General features: G+C 40.7%; 2 protein-coding genes across 2 annotated transcripts; both read left to right on the top strand.

The window, feature by feature from the left end:
- On the top strand, positions 1–3,512 carry LOC131361469 (uncharacterized). Its single transcript, XM_058402599.1, has 2 exons — positions 1–246; positions 2,021–3,512. The coding sequence occupies exon 2, from the start codon at positions 2,027–2,029 to the stop codon at positions 2,612–2,614; it is 588 nt and encodes a 195-aa protein (XP_058258582.1). The 5' UTR covers positions 1–246; positions 2,021–2,026; the 3' UTR covers positions 2,615–3,512.
- A 9,711-nt stretch (positions 3,513–13,223) lies between these two features.
- On the top strand, positions 13,224–17,792 carry crabp2a (cellular retinoic acid binding protein 2, a). Its single transcript, XM_058400871.1, has 5 exons — positions 13,224–13,358; positions 13,430–13,533; positions 15,952–16,130; positions 17,006–17,122; positions 17,256–17,792. Exons 2-5 carry the CDS (start codon positions 13,452–13,454, stop codon positions 17,304–17,306), a joined length of 429 nt encoding a protein of 142 aa, XP_058256854.1. The 5' UTR covers positions 13,224–13,358; positions 13,430–13,451; the 3' UTR covers positions 17,307–17,792.
- The last annotated feature ends 526 nt before the right edge of the window (positions 17,793–18,318 follow it).

Here is an 18,318-nt window from a genome sequence, read left to right as displayed (position 1 = left end):
CACACACACACATACGTACACACACACACACACACACATACGTACACACACACACGAACACACACACACATACACATACGTGCACACACACACATATACGTACACACACACACACGTACACACACACACACACACACATACACTTAACAGGAAAGTAAGAGCTTAAACAACGGAGTGAAAATCATATTGGAGTTTTATTTTTCAGCTAAACTCTGTATTATTACACTCACTGCAGGGACTCTGAAAGTAAGTAAGGTGTAACATTCATTTTCTTTCTCTTACCTTTCTCTCTGTATTATTAATCGTTTAAGATCCACATTTGTTTAAGTAACAGCGAAACAGTATCAAATTTCAGGCTAAAACTGCTGTTATATATTAACTGCTGTTGCTGCCAAGCACAGGCCGCCTTCTTACCGACTAGCGATATGGCATTACATTCATATCATGATAAATAACTTTGTATTATCGTGATATCATGATAACATTGTGTTTACTGTAATTCACTGCATCGTTATTTTGTGTGTGTGTTTTTTTTAACAATAAAGATCACATTTTGTACCAGTTGATTGCTGAAATACCTTTTTGTATTATAAGTTATTTCCAGTACGTACATACATTTTATGTAAATAAGTCTTCGTCCAATAAAAATGCAGATACACTATATTCCCAAAAGTTTAGGGACACCCCCCAAATCATTGAATTCAGGTGTTGTTTTTCAGGAGTTGGGCTTGGTCCCTTAGGTCCAGTGAAAGGAACTCTTAATGCTTCAACATACCAAGACATTTTGGACAATTTCATGCTCCCAGCTTTGTGGGAACAGTTTGGGGATGACCCCTTCCTGTTTCAACATGACTGTACACCAGTGCACGAGCGAGTTTGGTGTGGAGGAACTTGACTGGCCTGCACAGAGTCCTGACCTCAACCTGATAGAATTCACCTTTGGATGAATTAGCCTGTGAGCCAGGCCAAAACTGGGTCGTCTGCCTTTACATGCACATGAATTTAATAATGAGTTGACGAGCCCTTTGCAGCTATAAAGGCTTTTCACAAGGTTTAGGAGTGTGTTTATGGGAATTTTTGACCATTCCTCTAGAAGTGCATTTTTGAGGTCAGGCGCTGATGTTGGACGAGAAGCCATAGCTCAGAGTCTCCGCTCTAATTCATCCCAAAGGTGTTCAATGATTTGGAGGGGTGTCCCAAAACTTTTGACAATATAGTGTATCTGTGTACTCAATAAATCCAAAAGTCTTTTAATTAAGTTTTGAAAATGCCCCTAAGATTACTACTTTTACAGAAAGTTTTGGAATATACATTTTTATTGTTTAATTAGTGTACAGTTTGAGAGACTTTTGCTTTGTGAGCTGCTGTATTATCATGCTGGAAGTAGCCATTAGAAGACTAAATTGTGGCCATCAATAGATGCACATGATCAACAACAATACTTAAGTAGTCAGTGGCTGTAGATACATCATATTGCCAACATATTTGGGACATCTGCCTTTACATGCACATGAATTTAATATGCAGTTGGTCCACCCTTTGCAGCAGTAACAGCTTCAACCTTTCTGTGAAGGCTTTCCACAAGGAGTGTTTTATGGGAATTTTTCACCATTCCTCTAGAAGCACATTTGTGAGGTCAGGGGCTGATGTTGGACGAGAAGGCCTGGCTCACAGTCTCTGCTCTAATTCATCCCATAGGTCTACTGTCCTGGTGTTCTGTCCAGGCCAGTCAAGTTCCTCCACACTTGGCATGCTGAAGCATTAAGAGTTTCTTTCACTGGAACTAAGGGGCCAAGCCCAACCCCCTAAAAACCAACACCTGAATTCAATGATTTGTAGGGGTGTCCCAAAACTTTTGACAATATAGTGTAGTTACATAACTATCATGCTTCATGTCAGGTCACATTAAATGATTATACTAATGGGAATAGAAACATTTTGTGGTGTCCAAGATGATATTAAGACCCTTTATTGACTGATAATTATAACATAACTACAAGCGGTCTTCTATTCTGTGCAGGTGTCCATGAGAATGACGGTCCTCACCTTGATCCTTTTTACCTCTGTGCTTTCTCTCTGCTCATCTGTGGACATCAACCAAACTCCATGCATGCGAGCAAAATATAACAACGCTCACGCCACCTTCCTAAAGCGGCATCTGCCTGATGGTGTGCCGAAGACATGGGACCAGAACGTGTGGAACGCGCTGCTCAGGCAGATTAAGACGTGTGGCAGACCTACTCAGTCGTTTTTCTATGAGAATGACAGAGAGCGTGTGAACAGAGTGTGCACCAAGGCTGGTGGAAAGCAGTACTCCAACAACCTGTGCATCAGCAAGGAGAAATTCTCCTTTGTGACGGTGCGTGTGAATGTAAACGAGGGATTGTGTGGCATTAGGAGCATTCGCAACGAGACCAAAAACATCATCCTTGGGTGTGACATGGTTCAGGACACGTGTCGCCCTGTTCATTTTGAGGGGAACCCAGAAAATCTGATGCCCAGTAATAATCAGCCTGACTGTGGAGAAAGGTCAGGGCCAAACTCAGGATTTAAAGTGGCCATGTCCAAAAGCCTTCTAGTCTTCACTTTACTAGCTTTGATGTACATTTTGTGATATAATAAATCATACTGACAAATTTACTGACTACACATCAGAGTTAAATAAATAGAATTTGGCTACCTCAGTGTTGATTTGCAAAATCTTATAGTACTGAATTAACTATAACAACATTGGATTAAGAAACATTGTGTTGCATTAGAATATGCTGAGTTGAGCTGACTCTTACAGAGTCTTATTTGGGTCCAGCTGTAAGTTTTGTAGGTACGATGTAGGTACCAATTCAACACTGGTCTCAGTATATCACTAAGCATTTTGATATGCAGCTTTATTGTATGGTTGTACAAATATTCATGTTGAGCTGTGTGATAAAATAACGAGTCAAATTTTTCCCAAAATAAACAAATAAAGCTACATAAATTGGAAATGGCTGTAAAACATTACTTACTTGTTAAGGGTCCAACAGTTACAGTTAGAAGTATATTCTGAAGCAGTAACAACAAATGTATTTGAGTTTTTTCTAGTGGCACATTACGGCCTTAGAATTAATATACGCAGTTAAAATGGTGTCTTGTGGCTATAGAGAAGAAACACTTCACTGGAAGCTTAACCTTAAAGACAAGTCTGAAACATTTATTAAGATTTATTGCATAAATGAACCCAGTACTATTGAATATATTGCCTGCTAGTTAGAGAGGTTCTGCTGATCAAGTTCCTCTTTACCCAAAAGAAGCCATGTTTATTTCTTTCATTTTGCACTGCAGGTGCAAACAAAATCTGTATCCGCCAAAATCGTTCAAGACATAAATGGTAGCCTAAGACTGCCTCTACTTTTTACATAATGTTATACAGGCTTGCTGACGTGGTTTAGACTATTCACAGAAAATAAATAAAATAATTAAATAAATACATATACAGTACTGTGCAAAATGTTTAATTTATTTTTATATAAATATTTAATAGCATTTATTTTTAGCAATTTGCTAAATGCAAAGTAGAGTCCTGGAAGTGAAGGTTTTGGCCCCCACAGTGCTCTAATCTCAACATCTCAACCCTGATCTCAACATCATCGAATCTGTCTGGGATTATATGAAGAGACACAAGGATTTGAGGCAGCCTACATCCACAGACAATCAGTAGATAGTTCTCCAAAATGTTTGGAACAATTTACCTGCTGAGTTCCCTCAAAAACTGTGCCAGTGTACCTTGAAGAATTGATGCTGTTTTGCAGACAAAGGGTGGTCACATCAAATATTAAAGTGATTTGGATTTCACTTCTGTTCATTTACTTTCCATTCTGCTAATTGATAAAGATAAACTGTTAGCACATCTATTTTTGAAAGCATTTTTACCTTACAGCATTTTTTTCCATGCCTGCCTAAAACTTTTGCACAGTACTGTACATACATAAGTACATACATACAGACATATACTGTATTCATGCATATATACATACTGTGTCCAGCTGAATGATGTAACTTTATGAGGTCAACCATCTTGGGCAACCAGAAATGTGATATTTGATAAGATTTTGGAAGTGGTGACCCAAACAGTTTAAGCTTTGGTTTACTGATCAGAAGGTCAGGGGTTAAGTCCCCAGCACTGCTCTGAGGACGCTGTATCATGGCTGACCCTGCACTCTGACCCCAACTTCCTAAGCTGGGATATGTGATGAAAAGTATTTCACTGTGCTGTAAGGTATGTGTGATAAATAAAGGCTTCTTCTTATCATTTCTTCTAAAGGTTATGTGGAAGACAGGTTTCTTAGTAACAAAGTTGAAAATAAAACAGAATGGTTTATTTAAAAATAAAGATTAGATGCCATGTGAAGCTAGTATTTGAGCCTGTTTTTATGGAAAAGCATTTGTAGTGAGAAAGTTACTTGTTACATCTTCTAGAAAACATTCCAGGAGCTGGACAAGTGTCTTTAAATTGCCCTTAGAAGTGGATATGTACATGCATACTGCAAAAAGTGGTGTCCCAACCAGTCTGTGTTCTTGTCTGGCTCAACCCTGACCAAGATAAAGCTGTTAAGATGAATGAATATGAATAAAAGAATTGAAGAATGCACACACAATCAAACAAATGACTCCATAATCTATTTTAAGTATTTAAAGTTTAATTCTTGAGCAGAAGGTTTGCTTTTAGAGGAACTGGTTTCACAGAAAGCATGAACTGGGGGGACAGAAAATTAGTCATGTCTGTAAAATATTTGAACCATGTAACGACACTAGATGGCACCACTATGCAAATAATGTCCAGATCCTCAGTCACCATGCTTCAGGCCTACTAGACTGAATAACTGCAGCTGCAGCACCCAGAGGATTTTAGGGGATTAACTTCATACTAATGAGTGTTTACTAAATTCTGGTTCTCCATCCTTTTTCATCTGTACCACATGTTTCACCTCTCATTCACCTTTAACATGTCAAAATCCCTCATTCCGCTGCTACTCCACGTGCTTCTATTATACTGTGGAGCACTCTGCATGTGAGGTGTTTCTTGAAATGAATGCCTTAAATTTGGCCACATCAACAGAATAATTCTGGATTTTTTTTGTAGATGATGGACTCAGTGTGCTTTTTTATATTATATCTCATTTCTCAAAGAGTGCTGGGATATACACTATATTGCCAAAAGTTTTAGGACATCAGCCTTTACATGCACATTAATTTAATATGGAGTTGGCCTGCCCTTTGCAGCTATAACAGCTTCAACTATTCTGGGAAGGCTTTCCACAAGGTTTAGGAGAGTGTTCAAGGGAATTTTTCACCATTCCTCTAGAAGTGCATTTGTGAGTTCAGGTGCTGATGTTGGACAAGAAGGCCTGGCTCACAGTCTCCGCTCTAATTCATCCCAATGGTGTTCTATCAGGTTGAGGTCAGGACCAGTCAAGTTCCTCCACACCAAACTCACTCATCCATGTCTTCATATGGACCTTGCTTTGTGCACTGATGCGCAGTCATGTTGGAAAAGGAAGGGGTCATCCCCAAACTGTTCCCACAAAGTTGCGAGCATAAAATTGTCCAAAATGTCTTGGTATGCTGAAGTATTAAAAGTTCCTTTCTCTGGAACCAAGGGGCCGAGCCCAAACCCTGAAAAACAACACCTGAATCCAATGATTTGAAGCCCAATTGAAGATTGTCCCAAATCTTTTGGCAATGTAGTGTATATATAAGGACATTATAAAGTCTTCTGAGGTCACTGCGCAGGCTGTAACAACAACTAAAAGAGCAAAGGCTGGCAGACAGGCTGGTACAGTACAGGTCACAGTGGAAAAATGACTTGAGAACCACACAGGCGACAAGGAGAGCCAGCGCACAGAACAATCCCTCTCTGGGAAAAAAGAGGAAAACATAAGCAGAGCTGAAAGAATGAGTGCGGAGTGAAAAGCTATGGATGGGTGGAGGAAAGCTACCAGACAGTCAGAGCAGGGTGGAGAGAATAAGAGGAACTGCCCTGTACTTTAACTCAAATTTCTGGCCAAAATGAACAGATTTTTGTTGTTGTTTTTTTTTTCTTTATTAAAATATGAGGGTTTGTGCATAAAATAAGGTGTGAGCTTGGGAAAAGCAGTTTGTTTTCATTCCCACGTCTTTCTCTCAATTCAATATCAATTCAGTAAAAAGTGGGTTGTACTGTATACTGTGTGCAAGAATTTGATTCAGGAAACAACAAATGACCCATATACCTATAAGTAAATTTTATGCCTTGTTTAATGCAATCTAAAATTGGCAGGTCATAGTGAGTGATTAGTACTGTAGGTTTGGAATAATGATAGTAATATTCTTATTTTCCATGTACATGTGCCCTGTACTGCTCAATTTTTTATACACCATGAAGATTTCTTAACATGATCCAAGTAGTGCTCAGGATGTTTGAGATTTAAGTTTGAAAACTATTTTCACAGCATATTCAGTAAAGACTAATCAAGTCTGCAGCTAATGACAAAATACAGAGATGTGATAAACGGAAAGTGTTTTGGGCCACGACAAAATGTGGTGCTTCAGTGCGCCTGGCATAGAGCATTTTGTACTGGACAGAATTATTCCAAAATATTTTCCAAATGGTGTTTTGATGGTGGTGTTGGTGAGCACTATGTAAATAGCCAGTCTAGAAATTCCCATAGGTGTTCATTTGGGTTGGGATGTGGTGACTGTGAAGGCTGTAGCATATGATTTATATAATTTTCATACTCAGCAAGCGAGTCAGTGAGCCCTCATGCCCTGTAAACGCCCATCAGGATAGAAATATTTCATCATAGGATAAAGGCGATGAGTCAGAATAGCTTTGGGTTGATTTTCCTTTAAGGGGCTAAGTGTTTTTTTTTTTCCTTTAATGTGTCACCATCTCTACTTCTCCACTAAACACTGTGTCTGGCATTTTCATTCTCAGATGTCCATGTCCATTTTTCTTTTAAATTCTTCCTTTTACTTCTATATCTTTCTATTTATATCAACTATTTATGTTAACTCTCCCATAAAATTTCTTTTTTTTCTGACAGGTTTTTAAAAGCTGACCCACATGCAGTAATCAGTAGCACAAGGGCTGCTCCATCTTCCAGGATACAGCTCACTGGCAGCTTTGACGAGTCACACACAAACCACAACCACACACACACACACACACACACACACACAAAACCCGGCTCCAGAAGCCTTGGCCGTAGGCTGTTATGGGTGAAAGAGTTCATTTATTGGAAACAACTAAACTAACAAAACATCAAATATGAGGGTTTATGTTTTTGAAATTCCTATCAGAGAGACAAAGAAAGCGAGATAATCCACCATTAGATCTTTCCTCATTGTGTACTTTTGTGTTTCTAATCTTTTCCTCTTTATCTCTGTGGTTACTCTTCCCCTTTTGTTCCTGTGTCTTTGCCACACTCCCTTTAGTTGCAGGTGTTTTGCATGTTTTATTGCTCTGGTAGATGTTTGATAGGAGTTGGAAGAGAACAGAGAGTTTATGATGCCTTTGTCAGAAAAGGCATTCACAAAAGCCTTCACTCCAATACAGGAAAGTGGCAAGAAAGCCTTCACCATTTGTACCGGTCAAGTGGGGAAATGGGGTTTGCGCATACATCTAAATGTGTGTGGGTGTGCATGCAGGAATATATGTCACACGCTGCACTTTTTTTCCCCCCTTTATCTTTCTTGACCTAGTTCTCTCTCTCTCTCTCTCTCTCTCTTATAATGAATGAACCTGATAATTAGATCCGCTGAAGGCCAGGAAAAAGGGAGGACAGGGAGGAAAAAAAAGGAAGCACTGGGCAAGGAACTCAGGCATCTGGAGAAAACTCACCCCACATGTTGAGTCATGCACACTCACATGTAGGTCTCAAATGACTGAGCCCTAGATGGATGGTGTATGAAAAGAGATCATTTAGCCTGCACTCTGAATCAAACTCAACAAAACATGGTGACTCATGATGACTTAGAAATCCCCTTTTATTAGACAGAGAGAGAGCGAGAGAGAGAGAGAGAGAGAGAGAAGGAAATGGGTAGAAATTGAGATCAGGTGGCAAAGGTGACGGCTCAAGGTCAGGGTTAGTGCCTGGTTGGTTTAGTGGTTGGTATGAGTTTAATGCATGCAGGGACTTAACAAGCACCACAAATCACTGCTGAACCCTGTAACAGGCACACATAAAGTTTTTGTTTGAATGAATTTGCGTGTGTGTGTGTGTGTGTGTGTGTGTGTGTGTGTGTGTATGTGTTTTGCTTGGGTGTGCGTGTATTTATATCTTGATGGGGACCAAATGTCCCATCAAGGATAGTAGGATACCTTTTGGCTGATCCTAACCTCTTTTTTTTGTTACAAAGAAGTCAAAATGTTTGTCAAAATGTTTCTTTTGATTACTGAGGTTAAGTTTAGTATTAGGTTTTTGTGCATAATTTGGCTACATTATTAATTATGTCAGTATGTCAATGGAAGGCTCTTGTAAGGATAGTAGAACAAGTGTGTGTGTGTGTGTGTGTGTGTAACCTCAGGGAGAAAAAATAGGAGATTAGACCACAGAAGGAAGTGATTTGGGAGATAAATGGATAAGCATCCAGGCAATGAGGTTCTGCTTGAACTTCCTCTGCTTTAGCCTGATTTGACTGAGCGAGGGATAGAGGGAGGAATGGAGACACGGATAGGACAATGTGGGAGAGAAGAACAAAGAATAGAATGGGAGAAATGCACTGTGCGTTCTGAGTTTAGGACGAAGCTACAGAGAAGCCATGAAAAAGTACTTAGGCATTGGTTTAAAAATAGCTCAGTATCAAATGTATTCATGTCTCTCACAGAGTTTAATTTGGTACTGGAAAAACCCTTGCATTGCATTTGTCTATTAGAACAGTGGAAACAGCACTGTGTGTGTCAGTGTGTGTATGTGTGTGGCTAATGCGTGGCGATGTTTTTGCAATGTATCAATGTTGATATGAAAGCGTTTGAACATCTATTATTTGGTCAGTGTGTGTGAAACAGTTTGTGAATTGTGGGTGTGTTTGAGTGTGTGCAGGCACATGTATACGTATGTGTCAGTGGTATGTGTGTTTTTGGTTATGTGAGTCCCCTGAGTGGAGTATCACTTACCGTGCAGAGTTCATGCCAAAGAAACGGAACTAAGCGAAACCCTAATCCCTTTCTGAAAAGTGCACAGAAATATTTACTGTCTGCTTGCATAGCACCTCTCCTTTTTCCCTAATGACTCTCTCTCTCTCTCTCTCTCTCCCTTTCTCTGCTCCCATCCTCTAACTACCATTCCTTTTCTGTCTTTGATCTCTTGGTCTGAATCATTCCTCTCTCATTTTCTGAAGCCTAGAACAATACAATAAAAAATGAGCTAAGCACCAGTCCCCGCCTCTCCCTCCCCCCAACTCTCTCTTTTTTGCAATCCCAGCATCTCTGCAGTGTGCCTCTGGAATGCGGTCCCAGCATCACAAAAGAACAAAAGGGGAGACGGTGGGTGGGAGGGAGGAAGGGATGGACCGACGGGGTGAAAGTGGGTGAGGTGAACTGGAAGCAAAGAAAGGGGGGATGAAAAGAGAACAGGACGGGAAGATTGAGAAAGACTGTGCTGCTCATTAGACCCACGGGGCAGAACATAACAGTCTAACGACATTCTCTCTTACTCTACTCCCTTTCTCCTTCAGGTATTTATGAATAATATACCCCCCAGGTAAACGGCTCCTATTGTTCAAATCATTGCAGGTACTGGTACCAGGAGAGATGCTGGCAAACTGGTCTTCATGGAAATTTATGACACGCACTCAAAACTTGACAGAAATAAACTACAAACATGGACCTGTATAAAAATGTTGATTACCTGTTACAGAAAACAGCATTACAAGACTCATCAGGGATTTTCTGGATAGTTAAAGGTTATTAGCCTAAACTGGTCTTACTTAGGACACTTACTGGTGAGGAAACGCAGGTGTAGGGTTTTACATTGACATTTAAAGCCTTTTAAAACAAACCCCTGACTGATATACTGCAAAGTGCTATAGGGAACTTTCTTCCAGCTTAAAACTTAAACTCTTAAAATATTTCTTCTAGCATCTTTATTTGTCGCTTGGGGGACCTAAACTGTTTTAACATAGAACTACAACAAGAGGATTTAGAAGATTATGATATCATGAGTCAAGTTAGGGATTTGCTCAGTTGAATACATCATGCACTATATATACTGTACTTTTCATTCTTTCATCTTGCTGGTGTGGGACCATTAAAGGTACAAAGGTGCATGCGGTGTATTTTAATTAGCTTTTAGAGAAAAGCGTGGCTGACCACCACACTCATATGTGTTTCTTTACAGTCCATTCCACATTTAGTATCCTACATAGCTGTTATAATAACCTTCAACCTTCTGGGAAGGCTGTCCACTAGATTTTGCAGCTTGACTGTGGGGATTAGTACATTAGTACATTTACATTTGGCAGAAGCCCAGACTTACGTTTTGTACAACTGAGCAATTGAGGGTTAAGGACCTTGCTTAAGGTCTTAAGTGGCAGCTTGGTGAACCTGGAATTCAAACCTTCCGATCAGTAGTCTAACGCTTTAACCACTTATCTTAATCACTAAGCTACCACATCCCCCATTAGTGAGGTCAGGTTAAGAGCCCTGGTTCATAGTTGATGTTCCAGTTTATCCCAGAGGAGTTCAGTGGGGTTGCGGTCTAAAGTTCTGAGCAGGTCACTGCAATTTGTTTACACCAACTTTGGCAAACCATGTCTTAATGGTTCTCATTTTATGCACAGGAGCACTGTTGTTCTGGAACATATTTGGACTAGCAATCTCAGTTTCAGTTAGAGAAATTGTAATGCTACAGCACTGAAAGACATCCTATACATTTGTACTGGTTTGAGGAACCAATTTGGGTTTGATTGTCAGATGTCCACAAACCTTTGGACATACACAACAATCAGGCATAACATTAGGAGCACTAAGAGGTGAACTGAATAACACTGATTATCTCCTCATCATGGCACCTGTTAGTGGGTGGGATATATTAGACAGCAAGTGAACATTTTATCCTCAAAGTTGATGTGTTAGAAGCAGGAAAAATGGGCAAGAGTAAGGATTTGAGTGAGATTGACAAGGGCCAAATTGTGATGGCTAGACGACTGGATCAGAGTATCTCCAAAACTGCAGCTTTTGTGGGGTGTACCTGATCTGCAGTGGTCAGTATCTATCAAAAGTGGTCCAAGGAAGGAACAGTGTTGAAAGGCTCATTGATGCACGTGAGGAGCGAAGGCTGGCCCGTGTGGTCCGATCCAACAGACAAGCTACTGTTGCTGAAATTGCTGAAGAAGTTAATGCTGATTCTGATAGAAAGGTGTCAGAATACACAGTGCATGACAGGTCAGGGCTGTTCTGGCAGCAAAAGGGGGACCAACATAATATTAGGCAGGCAGTCATAATGTTATGCCTGGTCTGTGCAGTGGCATATAGGGAACATGGTTTTAATCACACAGCGGGAAAGCATTTAATGGTATCACCATGGCAAGCTTAATTTCTTTCTGAGAGTGTGCACTTGGTGCAGTGTATTCAATCGTGAATACTTATGGTAGATGTAAAGTGCTGACGTTTTAGTTGAGATTATAGCAATTTGTCATACTTAATATCTAAATTATAGTGCATATCTCTATTGAAAGTTGTCTTTTTGTATGTTAATGTCGACATACACAAAGAGAGAGAGAGAGAGAGAGAGAGAGAGAGAGAGAGAATCAGGTATTTACGACCTGGGAGGGCCGCTGACATGTAGTCGTAATTCATCCTTACTGTAGTGTAGTACATGAAGTGAGCCTGCGGCCAAAGAACTAACACCTGAACAAAGCGTGTGTGTGACACAGCCGGCGGGGGTGGGAGAGAGAGAGAGAGAGAGAGAGAGAGGATGAAATGGGGGGTGGTGGAATGGGAGATGGAGACGCGATAAAGAGATAGTCCAAGTGATATTTGAGAGCAATGACTCGCTGTATGTTGTTGGACAAGGAAGAACTAGTGTGAACATGAAGCCTTTGTTTGTGTAAACGTGTGCGGGTTATGGCCCGTAGTTCACTGCTGTGTGGCTCAAGCAGACCGTAATACGAGTAGTGCACAAAAAAACAAGTTATATAAGTATACAATCTCTCTCTCGCTTCAATTTCACTGTACTTTATTGATTGTCCTTGTGCACTTGGGATGATTGTTTACAATGCATGCAATATTGCTAAAGCATCCATATAGGATGGAGAGGAAAAAACAGTAACAAAAAAGGTGTCGATGTAGGACAGAAGTATTAAGATTATATAAAAAGATATGCCATATAATAAAGGCAAAATGCAGTTAAATTAATTAGAAACTGAGTAAATATCTACATTTGGCTTGTGTGTGTGGGGGGGGCAGTGCATCAGGAAGTTCCCAATTTTTAAGCGCGCGCAAGAAGTGGGAGCCTCGGGTGCTGCTGTCACCCCGGTAACGCGCGCGCTAATACGACGTTCAATATGTTGCGCGAGACTATCCATCAAAAGTCAATGTTTAACGACCTCTTTGTACGTCCATCATCCATCATCTCAACCTAGCCGGCCCCGTGTCTTCATTAATTAAGGGACCCCACGGAAAAAAAAAAACCCTTCTCTTGCCCCCTTAGCCCCTCGTCTTTCTTCCGCCAGAGCAGCATGGGGGCCAAGCAGCAGCAGTGCATTTTTGGGTCAATCATACCTCCCTGAACCTTCTAGCATCCACTGAGCTCACATAGGTGTCCAATTATTGAATGTGTGTGTATCCGCTAAAAGAAAGTTTTGTGCGTCCATTGCATGCGCAGAAGTCTGCCATCCTCAATGATTTGGGACAACTCCCCATACAGGGGCAATTACAGGAGCACGCCATTCAAAACTGTCAGGGGGAAAAGTTACACAATCCTTATATAACCTGTGTGACCAAAATACAGGAATATATGACAAAAAAATGATTTTCTACTTTCTTCTATTTTGCAAATTTCTTAATGCACATTCTTGCATTCGTTAACAATATTTGCTTATTTCACATAAAAGCTCTCGTGCGCTTTCAGGAGAGAGCGCATGTTCTAAAAGAGGCGTGGCCGGGGCGGGCAAGTGTCCTCATCTCTATCTTGGATTGGCTCTTTGATTCTCTGGGCGTGGTTCGGGCGGAGTTTTCGTCTGAAAGGTGTGAGTTGTTGCGGTTAAAGTGGAGGATACGAGGCTTTTGCAGCTCGTGCGGTCCACTTTGTACAAGTTTTGGCCTGAGCAGTAAAAAGGAAAGAGAAAGCTGAAGGATTTGAACATCTTACCAGAAGAAACGAAGAGCTTGAAGCAAAATAGTAGGTGTGAAAAAAATTGCTGCATTCAATACGATTATAAATAATAATAACAATTAACAAAAATAAATTAGGAAAAGCCAGTCATAGGGCATCATGGACCGCACTATCCCTGACTTCTCCGGCACCTGGAAAATGAAGAGTTCAGAAAACTTCGAGGAGCTTCTGAAAGCCCTGGGTAAGCCAATATAACACTATATAAATAACTATCATGCACTAATATATAGAATAGTGAGGAACAAGACTACATACCAGCAAAGCCATCACAATTCTTCTCCTTCTCAGTCTCTCTCTCTCTCTCTTTCTCACATCCACCCACTGGGGTAGAGGGTCTTTATCATACATGCACTCACTTGTAGACATGATAAAGGAGCCGAGACTGAACTTGCTCACCCCTTATTTTCTGAATACAATAGACCCAAGTCACTGACTGCAACTCTGCATTGCTTTTGTGTGTGTGCATAAAGTCATTATAACATTGTGCTCAAAACTGTGCATGCAGCTATGCATGGCTTCTTGTCTGGTATGAGCACCAAAGACATACTTTGTGGTTTAGTGTGTGTGTGTGTGTGAACGAGAGGGCATCAGTACAGACTAGTCACATGTTCTTTGACCCTAGTTCATTAAACTGCTGTTAAATGGCACCATTGTTCTCACCAGAATAACCGGAGTCGGTCTGTGTGTGTGTGTGTGTGTGTGTGTGTGTGTGTCACAACCCCATATCCTGCTTTGATTGGCATCCCAATTGCACAAGGACATCAGGCCAGTGCCCGCAAGCACCACTTGTTACCCGAGGCTAAGCAAGGCTGCCAGCGATGGATTGATGGGTTGGACCAGGGTTGTGGTAGAGGCCATGCAATCCTGCACAAAAGAAAGAAAATGAGACAGATGGAGGGATAGAGTGTGTGTGAATACTGTATTGTCAGTACTATCTGCATGAGTGGGGTGTGTCATACACAGAGCAGAGACTACACAGACTTAAAGATACATTACTCACATACTAATTGTGACCAATGTCCTCATAAAAAATGAGGGACAGGGAATCTATGTAAGGAATGTATATGATTGACAGGCTGACTGATTGAAGGATGCCCATTTGACACTGCCTTTAGTAGCTCTCTCTCTCTCTCTCTCCCTCGCTTAAGTCTAGAAGTGAGAGAAGCCAAGCTCCTTCGGTTTCATCTAAAGGCTCAGTGCACAGATGGAGCCAAGCTGTCACCACCCTTTCACACCCTTCTCGTCCTACCCTTTGCTTTATTCTCAAATACTTCCTCTGACCCCTGAACTGTGACACTGACACTAACCCTGACCAACCACCGTGTGTGGTCAGTCTTCCCCAGTTCATTACAGGGAGGGCATCATTGTGTCAGTGGTCGATAAGTATAAGGACTTAAAAGGAAATGAAATGAAAGACATGATGGAGCTGACTTCATTAGCTGTGCTTGCAGCAGAGAAACATCGTGCAGTAAACAGACACCAATGTGTGGTACAGGAAAATGTTTGAGGGACACATGTTATTACACCATCAGCCACTTGTTACGATGTTATGAACGAGGTTCAAGTGTTTTTGGATGTTTGTGAAGGAAATATAGACTTATTTGGACCAGCATTTATTTTAAAGACAGCCAGCAGTCAGTTTGCATGTCTCCATTTGTGCGTGTGTGTGTGTGATTGGATTTGAGTTTTGGTTTCCCCTGTGTGGGTGTCTGTCTTAGTGTGTATATATACCCTTGGTGACAGGTGGGAATGTGTGTTAGGGGAAGAGTGTGAAATTCAACTCGACACAAATTCAGACATGCGCACACACACACACACACACACACACACACACACACACACACACACACACACACACAGTGGCTTCTCGTTGCAACTCACAGCATTTTCCATGCTGTCTCCTCTCTTTTTTCTTTTCTGTCCTTCTTATGTACTTTTACTTTCTAGTGTCTCTTTAGTCTTTATTCACACTTTTCTTCCTCTCTCCTTTTTATCCTTCACCCATCTTTTTCATAGGAAGGTGTAACAGATTACTGCATGCCCTGGGATCATTAAGTTCCTCAGTTCTCCACACACACACACACACGCGCACACATTGTTTTAATCAATGTAGCGTTTTAACTTGGCTAGATTGCCACGACAGTGAGTAATCTGTAACTGGACACTGAGTTTGTGTGTGTGTGTGTGTGTGTGGACTGCAGAGAGAGGGAGAGGTTGTTGAATGGGTAAGTATCATAAAGATCCTTTGATGAAGTCATCAAATGGTGCCCATGGGGAGGACAAATATCCAAGTTTAATTCTCAAATCTAATGATCTCACCCCAAACCCCCCCCATTGCCCTATTTTTTCCGACAGGAATGTGTAGTGAAAGCATGTCTGATAGACAGATCTCTAAAGTCCATGGAGGTTCACAGGCCCATGTTTACACAGTACACACTTACTTTCTGTGTGAGAATGCCTCAGGTGTATGAGACTGAGAGCCCCATTCCATTTTCTGTGTTAACTCTCTCTCTCTCTCTCTCTCTCTCTCTCTCTCCCTCTCTCTCTCTCTCTCTCTCTCTCTCTCTCACTCTCATTCTCTCTCTCTGTTTGTTCTCAGGTGTGAATGTGATGCTTCGGAAGATTGCTGTAGCAGCAGCCTCAAAACCATCTGTGGAGATTACACAGGACAGAGAGACGCTGTCAATCAAGACTTCCACCTCAGTTAGAACCACCCATGTGACCTTCACTGTGGGACAGGAGTTTATTGAGACCACAGTGGATGGACGACCTTGCACGGTACATACACACATTTCTTAATGTCTTTGTGAAATTTCCATTGACATAATTATTAGTGTAGCTAATTATTTAAGTTTAAGTATAAATAGTTTTTCTTATGGGGATCAGACAAATATTCCTAACTGTCCGATATTCCTGTTCTTGTGAGGCTTTTTGGTCTGCACTAAGATATAAAACACAGCAGTGCCCACAGCAAATGTGCGTGGATATAAGATGAAAAACCGATAAAAATGAATTTCAAAAAGAGATTCAAATTATTAAAACATCCCACTTACAAATTGTTTCATTTATAATTTTGTAATCATAAAACACACCTCTATTCTGAAGGACAGAATCATAATTTTGCACATTAGTACTCCATTAATACACATTTTTCTTTAAGCACTTCTGAGACGTAAGAATAGAATATTGTCCTTTTTTTATATATACATTTTTCAAACAACCACTTTGGGATGATTTGATGTTTGACCCACCTGCACCGGAATGTCCTGTCTCACTCCTGTCCCCTCTCGTGTCTCAGTCGCGTATGCTTTATCCATCCTTTAGTCTGGACCAGCTTTTGCATTTTCCATATTTCTAGCCACTTCTGAGAACATCACATATTTGAAAAGTCATTCGGGCACAGCTGCACACACATGCACACACACACACACACACACACACAGACACAGACACCGAACAGATGTGCTCCTTTCACCATGTCCAAATTAAACACTCCAAAAAGCTCACGATAACCACATTACTCACTAAATCCCCTTTCCCCTCCTTCTCAGCTTTTCACTGTGGGAGTTCATTGAGTTGCTTTGAGTTGTTTTATTTGTTCTGCATCCTCCACCCCTCATTATAACACAATCCTGTTATGGCACTGTCCGTAGAGCTTTCCTCGGTGGGAGACAGACAGTAAGATCAGCTGTGAGCAAACCCTCCAGAAAGGAGATGGTCCTAAGACATCCTGGACCAGAGAACTAACCAATGACGGAGAACTGATCCTGGTAAGGATTGCATTATTAATTTTACTCATTTAAATTGAGAAAGAATCATCGCTATGTCTTATGACCCTAGTATATTCGTCTCAGATGAACTGTACCTTTAATGTTTGAATTTTCCTTTTAATTTCTTTTCCAGACAATGACTGCAGATGACGTCGTGTGCACAAGAGTTTACATCAGAGAATGAAAGTAAACAAGCAGAAAATGTCATGATTTGTGTTATTCTACGTATTTCCCCGACTCTTCTTGACAGAAACCAGAAACATGCCGCATTTATCGTCCGTGTAACCGTTAGACTAAATGTTTATTAAGTCAAACATTTACATGCACATACATTGACTAAATGCATGTGCATGGAAGCAATATTAGAAATACATTCCACTAATCAGTAGTCAGTATACAGTAGTGTGTGACATATAGTTACCTTTTATTTCAAGTTCATGTTTGAATGCAAGACGAGGAGATGAGATTTAGTCCATGTTTAGCTTTGTATTTCCATTCATACAGTACATTCATCTTTACACCGCTCTAGTTCGTAGATCCGCTTTCTCACACACTTTAATACACAGATGTCAACACAGTTACAGAGGATTCTGGGAGAATAGGTGTGTTATATGAGGGGTTAAAATGCTGCAAGATGGAAGCAAGACTGGAATAGTTTTTTTTTACAACATATAGGATAATCTCCTGCTACATCAGATCCCCTAGTCTGAGGCACACACCAAACCATAAGCCCTGGATCCAGAGCACTTTTACAATTAGTGTAAGTTCAACTGCTATTCCAGTCTTCAATTCAAAGCAAAGAAACTGGCATAGATTCAGCTAACACTGAAGCAGTGAACCAGCGAGTTTGTCGGGTTGTCACACTGAGGTTACAATAATAAAATCAGCTTGCGTTAATCACCAAATTTTTGCCTATTTTATGATGTCAGTTTATCCTGTAAAACCCAGACAGGAATAAGCGTGTTTCGGGAACACTCATGAATTATGGGAAGGGTTGGTGTAGGTGCTGTACTGCATGACATCTGTAGCTTCTTAGCAATTAAATAAATATGACTGTAATTGCATATTGTTCTCCTCTTTTCCTCAGCATCTCTTCTTTTTGTTTGTTAAGGTTTTGTATATACTTCACTAAAGTATTATGCTGTTATACTTTTTATTATGTGTCTTTTATATAAATGTGGTCAATTGTAATAAAG

This window comes from Hemibagrus wyckioides, linkage group LG01 (assembly GCF_019097595.1).
Source record: "Hemibagrus wyckioides isolate EC202008001 linkage group LG01, SWU_Hwy_1.0, whole genome shotgun sequence".
Classification (NCBI taxonomy): domain Eukaryota; kingdom Metazoa; phylum Chordata; class Actinopteri; order Siluriformes; family Bagridae; genus Hemibagrus; species Hemibagrus wyckioides.
Note: the sequence above shows the minus strand (reverse complement) of the source record. Positions and strands in the feature narration are given on the sequence as shown.